The 17,154-nt window shown below is 48.6% G+C and overlaps 1 protein-coding gene across 1 annotated transcript in view; it reads right to left on the reverse strand.

Moving 5' to 3' along the window:
* Nucleotides 1-7,509: 7,509 nt before the first annotated feature.
* The window catches only part of LOC112124577 (zinc finger protein RFP-like), a 14,568-nt gene continuing 4,923 nt past the window's right edge, over nt 7,510-17,154 (reverse strand). Inside the window, exons 2-7 of the mRNA XM_024223054.1 lie at nt 15,939-16,034; nt 15,112-15,342; nt 14,441-14,463; nt 13,629-13,744; nt 9,459-9,518; nt 7,510-8,030 (exon numbers count right to left, since the gene is read on the reverse strand). Coding sequence (XP_024078822.1) covers nt 7,510-8,030; nt 9,459-9,518; nt 13,629-13,744; nt 14,441-14,463; nt 15,112-15,342; nt 15,939-16,034 — 1,047 coding nt within the window. The remainder of the gene's footprint in view (nt 8,031-9,458; nt 9,519-13,628; nt 13,745-14,440; nt 14,464-15,111; nt 15,343-15,938; nt 16,035-17,154) is intronic.

Consider the following 17,154-nt stretch of genomic DNA (forward strand, 5'->3'; position numbering starts at 1 on the left):
ACCCTGCCCCGGCTTCAGAGGACAGGCTCCTCCTTGGCTTGTTCGCGCCGCTCTCCTGCAGGCAGCAGCCACCCTCCCCCCAGGTGGAAGCCGGTAGCACGGCCCTGCCCCGGCTGCAGAGGATGGGGGAACATGGCTCCCCGGCGGTCCGCTCCTGCTCAGCTTGTCCCCGCCTCTGCCTCCTCCTCCTCCTCCCCTCTGCTCCACCTCCTGCCAGGGGAGGGGAGAGGGGAGGAGAGTGACAACCTGGGCTGAGCCCAGCACGTGCCGGGGCCAAGGCGAAGACCAAGGATGAGCAGGGCTAGGATCCAGCAGCAGCCCCAACCCCTGGCCCTGGGAGCGGCGGTGACCGGAGATGAATCCACCTCGGGACAGATCCACAGCAAGGTAAGAGTTGGGCCAGGCGGGAGGGTCCCCGGGACCCCTGTGGAGCTTCTGCCTGCTGTAGCCCCAGAGGATGCTGCCTCCCTCCCCAGCCCCTCACAGCACTCCAGTGCCTGGAGTCTCCTTCTGCCTCTCCTCCTGCAGGGGGTGAGCGACCTGGCAGAGAGGGGCAGCATCTGTCCAGCAAGCCCAGCACCTCTTCCTTGGCTCCTCCAGCCCCAGAGCTCTCTCCATTGCATGCCCCTCGGGCTCCCAGCTGGGCGGCCTCAGCGCTGGGAAAACGCCAGCAGGGCTGGGTCCAGTGTGTATTCGAGCTCGTGGGGAGCTCTCACACCCCAACGACTAGCGCCTTACCTACAGCAAGTACAGTAGTGCAATAGGAGTGTGACGTGAAAAATATCATGTCACGTTGTGACACAGTCACTCAAATCACGATTACGTGTGTGTACTGTGCTGCCCTATCGGCGCTATTCACGCTAATTTCCATTTCGCATCGGTGCCAGTGGTTATAGGGCTAAAATGCCGGGACAAAAACGAAAATGACTTTCTGGTGCTGCTTACCGGCAACAAAGAGAGAAATGGCAAAAAGGATCAGAAAAGGATCGAACCAAAGATTACCTTTATCAACTGATAAAGATGAACAACAATCTGACCAAAGATTATCTTCGCTAACTGATAAAGACGAACAATCACAATCCATCCAAAGATTTACTACTTCAGCTGAAGAGTCCAGCAATGAAGAACTGTTATACAAATCTAAAACTGAAGAACAATTATTGGAAGGAGGAGAGACTGACATAGGATCGGCTCCAAGTATATGGCCGACAATAATTACTGATACAATGCGAATTATTATTGTGAAAAAAGGTCCTTCAAAACTAGATCCTACATTTGAATATCCATTTAATGAGTCGAATCATCGATTTATGCCATCCAGTATGAAGAAAAAAATGAAAAATGGGGAACAAATTAATAGATCGTGGTTAGTGTATTCACAGACCAAAGATGTAGTTTTTTGTTTTTGCTGCAAACTGTTCTGTAACTCGGACATTCTTCTGGCAACTGCAGATTTTAATGACTGGCGAAATTTGCATCAGCATTTGAAAGAACATGAAACATCAAAAAATCATTTACGCTCATTGACAAATTGGATTGAGCTGTCAAACAGATTACGTACTGGTACAACAATCGATTCGGTACAGCAACGTCAACTAAATTCTGAAATTCTACGTTGGCAAGTGGTGTTGGAACGTTTACTGGCAATCATTAATTTCCTAGCCGAACAGTGCCTCGCATTCCGTGGATCCTCGGATATTTTATATGAGAATAACAATGGAAATTTCTTGAAATTGGTTGAATTATTGGCAAAATTTGATAATGTTATGGCTGAGCATGTACAAAGAGTGAAAGATGGAGAGATTCACACCCATTATTTGGGTAAAAATACACAAAATGAGATAATAGAATTAATTTCTAATGGAGTGCGTAATGAAATTTTATCGAATTTGAAACATGCCAAATATTACTCAATTATAGTTGATTGTACTCAAGATCTGAGCAAAACCGAGCAAATGTCAATAGTTTACGATTTCTGAAAATTGATGAAAATGCAGAAGTGAAAATTTGTGAACACTTTCTAGAATTTATACCAGTGAACGAAACTACTGGGAAAGCCCTCACAGATGTAATTCTAGAGAGATTGGAACACTATGGAATACCTTTAGAAAATATGCGTGGCCAAGGGTACGATAACGGCTCAAACATGCGAGGACGACATGCAGGTGTACAGCAAAGAATATTGAATTTAAACAATCGAGCTTTTTTCATTCCTTGCCATGTGCATTCGCTCAATCTGGTTGTCAGTGATGCCGCCAAATCATCTAAAGATGCCGTTTCATATTTTACCACAGTGCAAGCAATTTACAACTTTTTTAGTGCTTCCACACACCGTTGGGCAGTCTTGAAGAAGCATCTTGAACAAAAACTCACACCTAAACCTCTGAGTCAAACTAGATGGGAAAGCAGGATAGAAGCTATTAGACCATTCCAATATTCATCAGGAGAGATTTACGATGCACTATTCGAAATAAGCCAGGACTTGTTGTATGATCCTTCATTTCGACATGAAGCTGAAACATTGGCTCAGAAAATGATGCAGTTTCAATTTTCATGTTGCACGGTTATTTGGCACAATATTCTAAATCAAATTAATTTGACCAGCAAAGTTATGCAGAACATAACCATAGACATATCTGAGGCAAAGACGATTTTGAATAAAACGCTGGAATATTTAAAAAAATACCGTTCAGATGAAGGAGTTGAAGAAACTGTCAAAGAAGCAATAACAATAGCAGAGGATCTTGATTTTGAACCAATGTTTGCACCTCAAGAATTCATTAGTCCTCGGGAAAAAAACAAGACAGTTTTGTTATGAGGCTCATGATGATCCTATTCTCGATCCAAACGAATGGTTTAAAGTTGAATGTTTCTATTGTATTTTGGATGTAGCTATAACTTCCACTGAAGAAAGATTTTGTCAGTTGCATAGTCATTGTGAAACTTTTGAATTTTTATACGATATTGGAAATATTAAAAATCAGTTTTCCAAAGAAGACCTCATGAAGCAGTGCCAAGACCTACATTTAGCACTCAGTACTGATAACGCTGCTGACATTGATGCAGTAGAATTGTATGATGAATTAATAGCTTTATCTGAGCTAATAAGTCCTAAAACTTCTCCTCTAAAAGTTTTAGAATTTATAGCAAGAAATGATTTTTTCACTCCAAACACTGCTATAGCATTACGCATTCTTTTAACATTACCAGTATCAGTGGCTTCTGGTGAGCGCAGTTTCTCAAAACTGAAATTACTAAAAAATTATTTGAGGTCCACCATGTCTCAAAATCATATGTCAGGACTGGCATTAATTTCAATTGAAAGTACTATTGCAAAAAATTTAGATTTCACTGACTTATTAAAAGACTATGCAAGTATAAAAACCAGAAAAATTCAGTTCATATACATTCTTTTAATTTATGAGAAACTGGAAGACACTAACATTTTTCATTACAGTGTATAGTTGAACTCAAATTGTTTGTAACTTGTTTTGGGTACGTCTTCACTACCCGCCGTATCAGCGGGTAGCAATCGATTTATCCGGGATCGATATATCGTGTCTCGTTAAGACGCGATATATCGATCCCCGAACGCGCTCACCGTCGACTCTGGAACTCCAGCAGAGCGAGTGGCAGTAGCGCAGTCGACAGGGGAGCTGCGGCCGTCAATCCTGCGCCGTGTGGACCCCAGGTAATTCGATCCAAGATACTTCGACTTCAGCTACGCTATTTGCGTAGCTGAAGTTGCGTATCTTGGATCGATCCCCCCCCAGTGTAGACCAGCCCTTTTTGTTAAAATTAAATGTTAAAATTACACTAGTACGAAATTGTTTTATTTCACTAGCTACAAATTCTCTGTTTTCATTTTTAAAAAATTTTAAACAGTCAAAACAAAACGGCAAAGTGCAAACATGTGTAAAAGCCAAAAAAAAGCAGGGGGGGCAGCCAAAATTTTTTTGGCTTGGGGCAGCAAAAAACCTAGAGCCGGCCCTGCCTGCAAATGTGCTGCCCAAGCATCTGCTTGCTTTGCTGGTGCCTAGAGCCGGCCCTGACAGAAACCTTCTCAGTGCCCTGCATCCAAACACCCTTAACTCTGACCAGGTGGGTTCTGGTGACTATTTCTACATGTCTGAAATATTAAATTCAGAGACATGAATGGAGAGGTCGCCCCATCAGGGCTGCCACATCCCTTTGCCTTGGGCTGAGGGGGGCTCTTTCCTGTCTCTGGATGAGGGAGAGGCTCTCCCGTAAGTGCTCCCACCTCCTGCTCCCTTTGGCTTGGGGTGGGAAGGTTTCTCTTCATGGCTTTTCTGGGTCTGGGGAGAGGCTGTCTCCTGTTCCACGTCTTCCACCGTTCTCTTTGGCCAGGATAGAGCAGCTGGTGGCTTTAACCATAGAAACTGTGGCCAGGAGCTTCCCCGACTCTGCTGCTGAGAATGTGGCAGCCCCACCAGCAGGGGCAGGGAGATGCAGCAGAGCAGGAGGCAGAAAAACAGGCAGATAGACAGGAGTACTCAAGGGGACTGTCTGTGACGCCACATTCAGGCTGTTCTACTGATCGAGGGGTTCACATTTGATACGTGGTAGTGAAATCTAAATACAGAACTCACAACCAGCATGGGGTTTGTGCCTTGGTTTGTAACTGTTTGCCCTGAGGTTGGTCCTCACATTCGTGAGCTACTCTAGACAGCGTGATGGGAGGACTGAACTTGGCTGCCCCACATGCCAGCTGAGTGCTCTAACCACAGAGAGGGTAAAAGTTATAAGGTGGGTGACATCATGAAAACCACCTCCCCCCCACACACACATTTTGTGTGGAGCGAGGCAGGTGCCTACCTCAGTCCAGCAAGAAACGCCAGGTGCTGGGTTCCCATCTGTGGGTTCCTAAGCAGAGATAGATGTGCCTCTGCAGCCCTGATTTAGGCACCTGTCTGTGAGGCGGGAAGGGCTCAGGACAGCCCTTCCCTTGTCAGCATCTCCCCTTGTCTAGCTTAGATGGCTCCCTGCCTAGTGAGTTGTTTTTTCTGAATCGCACTATAAGGTGCCTGTGATGCCTATGCACTGTGTAGGGAGTTTAGGCCCCTGACTCAGCTTTGCGGATCACTGCGCTGTTCCTGTGATTTTCTAGCTGCCTAAAAACTAGGCCCTGTGACACTCAGCATTGCAACACCTAAGTCCCTTCATGGATTTCACCCTGTGCAACCAGCCACCTCTCCGCAGAGCACAGCTGAGCAATTCCTAATCGACATGGGTGTGTACAGGTCAGAGACAGAGCACAAGCTGGATAGTGACACATCACAGTAAAACCCAAAGTCTCCTCCTAGGCGCGATATTCCCTGTGGGGGTTGAGGGGACACAACCAAGTCAGGAAGCAAATCCAATGACTCTGCCCCCAACAACTGCAGCTGGGACATTAAAGTGGAACAAACAAGAAGAATTGTTTGTAATGTTTTATTTACGGTAAATAGTTGGAAAGCAGGAAAGTAAAAGGAGCAGAGAAGGAGCTTTAATAACCACAGCGTATGGGAAGGAGATTCCCCAGCTATTGAGAACAGCTTTGTTTATGGCACTAAAATAGCACCAATGTCCAGGAATTGATATAGGGAATTAATGAGTTACAGTCTCACTTTCAGTAACATGTCATAAATCTCTCCATCCCACTCACGTTCCCTTTCCTTTCATACTCTCCTTTTCTATTCATTATTGTTCTAGCCCTCACTTTCCATCCCTCTTTATTTTCCTGTGTCTCTCCTCCCTGTCACAGATCATCCCCCTTGGCTGCTCTCTTCTTTCCCTGATTTTATCCCTTCCCCTCCTGCTGATCCCGGGCTGGGAGACCCCAATGAGATCTAAGGACACAGATCTGTACAGGGTTTCAGAGTGGTAGCCATGTTAGTCTGTATCAGGAAAAACAACAAGGAGTCCTTGTGGCACCTTATAGACTAACAAATGTATTTGGGCATAAGTTTTCGTGTGCTAAAACCCACTTCATCAGATGCATGGAGTGGAAAATATAGTAGCAAGAGATATATATAACATTATATGAAAAGATGGGAGTTGTCTTACCCAGTGGGAGGTTGAGACAAATCAATTAAAGTGGGCTTTTATCAACAGGATGAAAAATCACTTTTGTAGTGGTAATCAGGGTGGCTCATTTCAAACAAGAAGGTGTGAGTAACAGTAGGGCAAATTAGCATGGGGAAATTAGTTTGTTTTAGTTCTTGTAGTGACCCATCCACTCCCAGTCTTTATTGAGGCCTAATTTGATGATGTCCAGTTTGCATATTAATTCCAGTTCTGCAGTTTCTCGTTGGAGTCTGTTTTTGAAGTTTTTTGTTGAAGAATTTCCACTTTTGCTTAGAGACTGTCTGGTTTGGCCAATGTACATGTTAGATGTGCAGGTGAACAAGCCCCTGATGGAGTGGCTGATGTGGTTAGGTCCTATGATGGTGTCCCTTGAATAGATATGTGGACTGAGTTGGCAACAGGTGTTTGTCTCTGTCTGAGGGATTGGAGCAAATGCAGTATACAGCCACTACCCGTCACCTTCAGCCCCCAACTAAAACCTCTCCAGTGCATCATCAAAGATCTACAACCTATCCTGAAGGATGATCCCTTACTCTCACAGACTTTGGGAGACAGGCCAATCCTCACTTACAGACAGCCCCCCAACCTGAAGCAAATACTCACCACCAACTACACATCACACAACAAAAACACTAACCCAGGAACCTATTCCTGCAACAAATCCTGTTGCCAACTCTGTCCACATATCTATTCAAGGGACACCATCATAGGACCTGTCCACATCAGCCACTCCATCAGGGGCTCATTCACCTGCACATCTACCAATGTGATATATGCCATCATGTGCCAGCAATGCCCCTCTGCTATGTACATTGGCCAAACAGGACAGTCTCTACGCAAAAGAATAAATGGAAACAAATCAGACATCAAGAATTATAGCATTCACAAACCAGTAGGAGAACACTTCAACCTCCCTGGACACTCAATAACAGACTTAAAAGGTTGAAATATATGTTTCATTCTATGCATCTGATAAAGTGGGCTGTAGCCCATGAAAGCTTATGTCCAAATAAATTTGTTAGTCTCTAAGGTGCCACAAGTACTCCTTGTTGTTTTAGATCTGTACAAAACGCTGTTGTTGCTGCTGCTTCGCCACCACCTTCCCAAACCTGATTGATTCATGCTGTGTCCTCGCCACCCACACCTCTGCCTGTCCCCAGCCCGGCTGTTAGTTCTGCCCCCTGCCCAGCCCCCACCTCTGCCCCTCAGGGCCCCTCTGCCCGTCCTACAGCCCCAGAGGTTGTTCTCCCTTCCCCTTCCCCTCCCATCCCTGGGGCTGAAGAGAGGGAGGGGGAGGAGCTTCCAGGGATCATAGAGATGAGGAGCCAGGGGCTGGGTAGATGGGAGTCCTCCAAAATCATAGAGACCGGGGACCATGAGGCTAGAGAGGCTGATTTCCGGTTCCCCCCTTTGCTGTGTGTCTCAGGGACACAGTCGGAGCCGGGTGTCTGTGTCACACACACAGAACCAGGGTCGGATTCTCTCCCCAGGGACGGAGCCCGGCAGGAAAGTGAAGATCGGGGCCTCGTCACCAGCATCGATAAATGTCACCTGCCCCTGGTCACAGTCCAGACAAACCCGGATCCTGCTGGGGGCCCGGCTCAGGGGCAGGGGGGTCACAGGGGAGGTGAGAGCCTGAAACTGACCCCAGCCCCACCGCTGCACAGCCCAGATCCCCCCCTCAGGGCTACGGCTGATCCGTCCCTTCCTCCTCACAGACTCTCTGGCCACCCCCACAGCCCAGAATGTCCCATCCCCCACCTCCACCTCCCAGCAATGTCTCCCCGAGGTGAATCCCTCACAGCCCAGCACACAGGGCCAAGTGTCAAATCTCTCAGGGTTGTTGGGCAATCGCTGCCGTGTGTTTCCCCTTCTCACAGTTTTCCAATACTCAGACAGGACGAGTTGGGGGTGAGCCGTGTCTGGATCCAGAGTCACATTCACTGGGGGGAGAGAATCGGAGCATTAGGGGCATAACTCAGTCCTGGGGGAGGCTGGGGCCATTTCTCACACTGCCCAGTGCCCTGTTCTGACTGGGACAGGCCTGGATCCCAGGGAGCTGCCTCTGTCCTGGGCACCTGAGACTGAGCAGAGATGTCACTGCAGCTCCTCAGTTTTTGTAACGGGTCCCACTTCATTAGTTTCCCATTTATCACAGAGGCTCCAGCTCCCAGATCCCGCTCCTGGTGCTGCCCCATTCACAGTAGCAGAGACACAGCTAGGAAGGTGCTAGAAGCTTTTATTGAGGAGGGAGCAGAAGAGGCAGATACCAGCTTTAAACCCCCCAAGGGAAGTTCTCTCCCCTAATGCAGCCTCCACTCCCAGGCCAGGGAACAGAGAGGAAGGTGCAGCAGTGGGGATGAGCTGCTTAAGACCAGAGAGCGGGAGGTGACATTGGGTGGGGGAGCCCCATCCCCAGCCCAGAGAGAAGGAGAAGCTGCCAGCATCACAGGAAGAGCATCTCCCCAATCCAGGAAGCAGTGAGCAGCTCCAGTGGGAGACCCCAGCCCTGCCCAGAGGAAAGGCAGAATGTTGGAGAAGAGTGAAGGGGAGACCCCCTGCACTGGGTGAAGCAGAGGGATGTGGCACAGAGCTCTGTTCAGGTGCGACTCAGTTAAGAGTGTTTCTGTTCATCAGAATGGGCATGAACTCAGCACTAAGGGTGGTGTCAGAACTGTTTGTGTGGCCCCGCCCCCTCCGGGGCCCTGACCAAGGCCCTGTCCCCTGGCCAGGCTGGGAGACTTGCCCACTATGGACAGCCCCTAACACTCCACGTGCCCTGGACACAGGTCCGGGGTTGTGAGATCAGCCCCCGGCCAATGTCCCCGCTCCCTGGGGTGCACCACCCTGGGCAGGTGAAGGATCCAGGGCTCCCCAGTGCAGCCTGGGCTCCCTGGGTGAGGGCCGAGTTCTGGTTTCTGGCTTGGCCAGGGGGGCAGGGCCTCAGGGAAAGAGGAGCGGGGTGGGGCCACTGAGAGAGGCCAGACCCAGGAAGAGGTTGGTGCCACGGGCAGGGGCTGCGCTACATAGAGAGGAGCTGATCAGCTGCCCTGCCCAAAGCACAGACACTGCCTGTGATGCTCCACGCCTTCCCAAGGCTTGCAGTGTGTGGGGGCAATGTGGCCCCTGCCACCGAACTATGTCCACGTTGAAAAGTGTCCTGGTCATCCCACTTTTAAAAGTGTATGTGTGTGTGTGGGGGGGGGGTGACATGGCCCCCTGGATCTCCTCACCGTTTAATGTGTTACTTTTAGGGCTATGAGTGTCATGGTCGCTGTCAGTTTGGTTGGAAACTTTAGCTGCAATCTCATGAAGATGTTTTCTCTGGAATTTTCTCATAATTTAAAGACAATCTTCACCTGCAAACTCACCCTGTCTGTGTGCTCCAAATGATTCTCCCCTTTTTCTCTCCAATTCAGATGGCAGAGTGTCTGAAGGGAGAAAGGATAAGAGAAGTGAGATTTCAGACTTTCATATTTATAACAGCAGAGAGGCAAAGAGACACACTGAGGTGTTTAATATAAAAAGGTCTGAAACCTGAAACCTATTCCCCCTCTGAATCAGGCATCTCTCAGCAATGGAGCCAGCATCCTTGCAGCCTCACAACTATCCCAGGACAGACAATCTGTAAGAGATTTACTTTTCCCTCATCATCCCATCCCACCCTTCAGACTCCAGTTGGTTTCTCTCTTTCACTTGCTGCCTTTTGTCGTAACCTAGACCCAGATCATACAAAGACTTCGGTATAAAAGTAACTTTACCCACTTTGGTCCCTTTGACACTAACGGGATGTTGCGAGTTTCCTAAATCCTGGCTCTAATCGTGAGCTGTTGGGTCTGTTTACTCAGCATCTCTACAGAGAGCAGCACGACAGGGCCTCATCCTCCATAGGCAGAAATAGAAATAATAGTAAAATCGTTTTATCAAGATGGAAATTGAGGTGGGGGAAGGTTGGCTTAATACGTCCGATTCACCCCTGTACCGGCAAAAGAAGAGAGGGGAGAGGCCATTTGTGACTGCTATTCAGTGGCTGCAGGGGCCGGTGCAGACCTTGGCACAGGCTGAGGAAGTTCTGAAGCCAGCCATGGCCCCCATGTGTCTTGCCCAGTGTGCAGAGTGTCCGAGGCCCAGCTTTACACTGCTCACATCCCTCTATCCCTCGTCCACTGATACCAGTCAGTTCTGTGTTCTTGGGGAACCAGGGTGCAGTATCCAGCCTGTCTGACTCATGAAAGGACACCCCCCCACACCCCAGCCTCTGCTTGAACCAAAACCAATCAGTGAAAAGATTTACAGAGAGCAGTGAAAGGCGGTGGGAGACACACCTAGACCCCTCCTGACAAGGGTGCCAGGATTAAAGCAACTCCCCATGCCTCATCTGCATGAAAGATGGGACAGGGAGGCACCTTCATTAGCAGGGAAGCACTGCATCATGGGGGATCTCTGCTCCAGATGTTAATGATCCTATGCCTGCACACACCCTGCTCAGCAGTTATCAGACCAATTCTAGTAATGAATCCTTGATTGATATCCAAAATACTGAAGCTGCCTAATTGCATTGAGAGCTTTCTTGAAGGAACACCGCCCATAGTCAGGAACGATTAGTTCCTATTGTCTAGCCTAAAGAAAACCCTTGAGTCATCAGTTTACCCATAAACAAATCTAGTGTTCTCCTTTGAACCATTGTTGTTTCCCTACAAAAACCCCTACCCACGCTCAAGTAAGTGTTCTGATGTCTGGTTCTAAAATCTGCATCAGATCCACTGGGATTTCATCTTCTCCTGACTGGTGGTGCTGGGGGCTCTGCCTGTTTCCAGCACTCAGGACCCTGAGCTACCCCTATCACCTGGGAACCCCGACCAGTGCAAGCCTCATGGAGTGGTGATACCCCCAGCTCTTTTTCTCTCTCTGTTTTCTTTTCTACCTCAGGTATAACTTTTTAACCCTGACTTGTTTGATCAGGTATAGTTTTCTATATCTGACTTTTGTAATCTTTAATAATGTAACTGTTGTGTTTGTTTAGGCTCTCCTTGTGTGGTTATCGCTATTATTCAATACATAACTTTTATGGTTAAGCTGGTTGCTTCCCTCCCTCTCTCTCTCTGAACTTGACTCTTTTGTGTTTTTGGCTTCCCCATTTACTCTACAGCAATGCTCCTGTTACCTAAGCTAAAGATCCCTGTAGCGCCCAAAGATACTGTGGGCTTTGCTCATCAAGTGGGTTACTACCAGAACAATTGTAACATGAAAGTGGGGATAGGGATGTGCTGAACCTGTGACATACAAGGGTGGCAGTTTGGAAGTGCTGCTCGACCCAGACTACTGAGTCCAGGGGCATATAAGGGTGGCAGCCTGGAAGTGCTGTTCGACCCAGCCTGCTCAGCCTTACTCTATTCCGGTGCAGTACCTGTGGCATATAAGGGTGGCAGCTTGGAAGTGCTGCTTGGCCCAGCCCACTGAGTCCAGGGATATATAAGGGGTCAGCTTGAGAGTACTGATTGACCTGGTCCACTCAGACTTGTTCTGTTAATGTGTATGTGTTCATCCGGTTCTGGGGCTGGAGGAACCCAGCCCTGGGGAACCTAGGTCTTGCAGGATAGCTCCATTGGGAGCGGACTTGCAGAAGGGAGAAGTAGAGCTCCATATGAAAACACAAGTGACACAAGCAGTAAATTGATAGGATTACAGAACCTCCCCCCCAGAAGAGTAACCCTAATAAATGAGTGTACCGCAAACTAATGGGCAAATCTGGTAACACCATCCCCCTCCCTCTTCCACCCCACCCTTACCAACCCACCCCATTCCCAGCCCTCTCGGGAACACGCCTTGTGCCTGCAGCTGCTGTGGAGGAGGCACAAGAGGCTCCTGGGCTAGAGGGATCCCTGACCATGGGGGAGAGGCTTTCACCTTCCCTACAGCCCATTTAGCCCAGACTAGCTGCATACAGGACCCGAGCACAGTGATGGGCTGGATCCGCCTTTGAGAAATGTGCCCCATGGCTGGTGATGAGGCAGTAGACGGGGAGGGCTCTGAGCTATAGAGAGTTCTTTGCCACGTGTCTCACTGTTGGGTCTTGACAAAATGCTCCGTATTCAACTCACCACCATATTTGGGGTCATGAAGGAATTTCCCCCCAAGTCAGATTGACAGAGAGACTGGGTTTTTTTTTCTGCCTTCCTCTGCAGCGTGGGGCATGGATCAGTTGCAGATTTAAACTAGTGTCAATGGTGGATTCTCTGTAACTAGGGGCTTGGCTACACTGGCGCTTTACAGCACTGCAACTTTCTCACTCAGGGGTGTGAAAAAACACCCCTCTGAGCGCAGCAAGTTACAGCGCTGTAAAGCACCAGTGTAAACAGTGCCCCAGGGCTGGGAGCCGCACTCCCAGTGCTGTAAACGAATCCCCTCGTGGAGGTGGAGTACCTGCAGCACTGGGAGAGCTCTCTCCCAGTGCTGGTGCACGACCACACTCGCACTTCAAAGCACTGCTGCGGGAGCGCTCCCGCGGCAGCGCTTTGAAGTTTTCAGTGTAGCCACGGCCTTGTGTAGCGGGGCAGTTACCCCACTCCTGGGATAAAAGGAGTTAAAAGGTGAAAAGCAGCTGAGGTCGGCTGATTGGGGAGGCAGCTACAGCTGGCCCTGATAAAATGGCTGGGAGCTAGGCAGGCAAGAGTCTCACTGCAGGGCTGAAGTGAGAAGGACCTGGCTGCTGGGGAGCACAGGGTACCTTAGACAGCAGTTCTGGGGAGCTCTGGCCTGGCAAGTCCCCAGGCTGAGGCCTTGCAAAGGGCCAGGGATGGTACTCAGGCTGCAGGGAGGCAGCTGGGGCTAGAAAGGCAGCAGGTCCAACCCCTTTGCCAATGATGAGTGGCCATTGCACATTGCAGTCTGCCCCAGAGAAATGGGGCTAGATGATGACTGGCAGTAGCCGCTGAGGCAAGGTGGGTGTAAAGGGTTGGGGCTCCCCTGGGACAGGAGACCCAGACTGTGGGGGTACTGCTGTGGCAGAACCCCAAGGTAAGGGGCATTGGGGTCCAGGAGCTACATGGGGGCCTGAGGCAGGAGAGACACTGGCCAGCAGGGGGTGCTCCGGAGCTGGACAGCTAATTCCCAGACTGGCCAGCAGGAGGTTCCATGCGGGTGAGTGCTCAACCTGTTACACTTGAAGTCTTTAAATCATGATTTGAGGACTTCAGTAACTTGGCCAGAGGTTGGGGTCAATTGCAGGAGTGGGTGCGCGAAATTCTGTGACCTGCAATGTGCAGGAGGTCAGACTGGATTATTGTGATGGTCCCTTCTGGCCTTAAAGTCTTTGAGTCATTTCTTACCTTAATAGTAATTGTAATGGCAAGGCAGGCTTTTGGTAGAAATAAATGTTTGAATTAATCAATCTGAGTGTCTTGGACCCCAAATGCAGGGCATTTTCACCCAACAATTAAATGGAAGCATCATCTAAGTGTGAACCAATTGACCAGCACCATTCTCTTCCCACAATCTCAGAGGCTCATCCCAATTTCCATTCCTAGATCCCTTCTAGGTACCTTTGAACTTCCCCAGAGTCTCCAATAGCGCAATCATTTTCTGGGAGAAACCACTGACTTGCTCTTCCAATTCAGGTGAAATCTCCTCTGGCTGCTGGAACTTCCCCTTCTCACACCTAGAGAGAAACAATTTCACGTGATTATATTTCATTGTGTGACTCATTATAAGTTCTGGCTAGTGAGTTGCTGCTCTAATGGGCCTGGGGTTAGAATTCCTTGACTTCTCCCAGCCTCAGAGCAGGTGCAACACAGCCCATGGCCATGCAACCTTCCCTTCAAAGGACTCATTAATATTCTTCAACTCTAGTCTGGAGAGATCAGCTCTGGCACAAAAGGGGAATTGAGTCTCTGTGGCCAATTCACTCCTTGGTCTCCATGCTCTGAGGGACAGGACATTCCCAGGTGAAGTGTTGTAGAAATCTGCCCTCTAGGACTGAGACAGCAACTCCCCCCTCCCCAGCTCATTCCACACAGGTCTCCAAACAGTCCTCAGGTGGGAAAGACCCTTGGCCACTGCTGCCCTGGGCTGAATAGTGACCAGTGCCCCAATCCTGAGGCAGCCAGTCCCCTGGGGATGTGACATCTCTAGGAAATACTTCAGGTCAGTCTTTCCCACTGAATAGATAATTCCAGAGTCTTCTGTACAAGAATGAGCACCCCAGGATGAAGTTGATCAGAGAGATTTGTATCCAACATGTGACCTTCCCCACACATTTTGCTGTAGACCCCTGGGGAGATGCAGTGCTAACATCACCACCAAGCTCTTTCCCAGCGTTGTGAAGTGTGAGAGGGAGTGAGAGAGAGCCATGTACCTGCTCAAGGTGCTTCTGATATCCTAGAGGAGAGACAGATAAAACAATTTCAGTCCCCTCTGAAACACACACAGGGGATTTGAGGAAAGGGATTTAGGAAGTGTGGGGGAAGAGAGGCCCTGCCCTGGTCCCAGGGCCATGGATTCCCTGAGCTAATGGGGCTTTTCCATCTCTCATATCTCTGTGTCTGTGACTCTGCAAAGAATAATAGTCAGTCACATGTCAGCAATGCACATGCCGAGCTACACCGAGATCTCCAACTGCAGGACTCCAGTGCTTAGGATTCAGGAGCCCTCCCTTTCCTGTGTGGGGATCTGGCATGTTTCTAATGACAGGTGCCGGTTTCCAATTGTCCCTGGGGGTGTTCAACCCCAGGCCCCACCCCCACTGCACCCCACCCCTTCCCGCAATGCCACACCCCAGGCCAACTCTTCCCACTCCCACTCCGCCCCCACCCTGCCTCTTCCCCGCCTCCTCTTGTGAGCACACTCCCTCCCTGCTCCTCCCCCTCCCTCCCAGCATCTCCTGCACACAGTGGAACAGCTGATCGCAGCAGGCAGGTGGTGCTGGACGGAGCAGGAGGAGTTGATCAGCAGGGCTGCGGGTGGGCGGCACTGAGATGGGAGCTGGCTGCCCTGGAGCACCCATCTGCATTTCTCATTCAGTCTCACCTGCAGGAATTCACTTGCTGGCTTCTTACACTTCCCCTCCATCTCACTGATCAGCTCACTGAGATGGGAAATCTGCTCCGAGAGTTCACTGACATTTTCATTCTGGATCCTCACAATCTCCTCGTCCAGCTTCTCCAGCTGGGCCAGCAGGAGTCGCTCTTGTTCCTCCAGGAACTGCTGCAGTTGCTGAAATTCAGACACAATCTTCTGCCTCTCGGTTTGTGTTTGTTTCTGTATGAAAATAGGGCAAGGGCTGGTCAGGGACATGGATGAAGCCCGGGATTCTTTCATCGAGAGCTGGGTGTGCAGGAGGCAAAATTTCTTTGAAAATCCTAAGATTTCTGACATTTGACTACTCTGTGTGTACTAGGCAGGGGATTCTTTCACACCTTCCTCTTTGGCCCCTGTATCCCTCTGAAAGGGATGTTTCTATGCCTGTCATGGTCAGCATATTCTGTTATTTATGGTCTCTGGACTTTCAGACCCACAGCAGCAGGAGGCAGGACTCAGCACTACACTGACAGAGACACCAGGGGAGTTAAAAGAAACAAACATTTTAAAAATGCAGAAAATGACCAGACACAGTGAACAGCACTTCACGGGGACATTCAGTTCACTTGGGGAGGATTTCTGGGCAAGCCACAAGGGCTAGACATTAACTCATCAACTGAAATGGAAGCTTAGGGCTTGTCTACACATGAATCTAACCCAGCAATCCACGATCATGTAGAAACACACACAAGCCCACGTTCACCAAGGCCACACATGATTCTCCAAACAGACCTCCCACTGACAGTCCCTGCTGGTTCATAACAACAGGCACCTACCAGATATTCCCGGCTATTCCTCTCTCCAGTCACTTTCAATCCCAGCAGCTTTTCTCTCTCTTCCCTCAGAGTCTTCAAACGGGCCTGGATTCTTTCCTGAAGAAACAGAAATGATTTGGGAGGTTTCATCTGGATAGTTGAGAGGTGCTTGGAAGTGGGCGTTTTTGCACCCGAAACCCAAGATGATTGTGATTCTAATCGCTTTGTGACATCAGGGCCACCAAGGAGATGAAACCTCATTAATGGAGACTGGAAACGTGTCACATTCAGATTCGTTACCAATTCAGGTTCAGTCTTTTTAGTAATTAGCGAGAGATCTCAATTAGAAGCAAGCTTTACTGGTATTTGTGAACTGATTAGTGGTACAATGCATAACAGGGCACCAGAGTCACATGGAGGTGAATCAATAAACCTGTTTTGTAGAATGTTTAACGAACAAACTGACACAAATCCCAGAAGTCACCAGGGTTTAAATATGGGCTGGGATTTCAGCCCTGAAGTCCCGGGGACTGCACTGGTTGCAGGGCTGGATTAAGACCTTTAGCGGCCCTAAGCACTGAAAAGATTATGGTGCCCCCCCATATATAATTCAAAATAAAAACAATACTATACCGTAAAATAAAATTTTATTTTTCAAAATGACACAAAACTTACATGTATGCTGAAATTAAAATAGCTTCTTTCTAGATTTTCTGATTGCACAATTTTGGATAAATTCATCGAAGCTGACTCGACGAAGCATGTCCACTTCCATACACAATAGGGAAAGGGAATCAAGTCTGTCCTGACACATTGTTGTTCTCTGAGGGTTTTTTATTCTTTTCAGCTGAGAAAAAGAGCATTCTGCAGAGCAGATAGCAATCATCAATGTTAGAAAAATACGTAGTGCGATCTCTACATTTGGAAATACACATTGTCTTCCGTCTTTCAATATTGTGTCATGAAAATCAATGTGACTGAATTTCATTTTTCCTGTTTCATTAAACTTTGCACGCATATAACAGTGGAACTGCCGAACTTCTCCACAGAGCTTCATGTTCAAGTCAACAGGGTATGAGTCAACGAGCTTTTGGGAACGTTGTGAATATTGTTCATCAGATAAGTCCATATCGTTTAGAAAAGAAAATCTACTTGATACTTCTTTGTACACTTCACCTCTCCTCTTCATATGAGCTTCAAGTGTATCAATTATAGCGTAGTAAGTAGATACGTGAAA

This window comes from Terrapene carolina, unplaced genomic scaffold (genome assembly GCF_002925995.2).
Source record: "Terrapene carolina triunguis isolate 2854851 unplaced genomic scaffold, T_m_triunguis-2.0 Scaffold33370, whole genome shotgun sequence".
In the NCBI taxonomy this organism is placed as follows: Eukaryota; Metazoa; Chordata; order Testudines; family Emydidae; genus Terrapene; species Terrapene triunguis.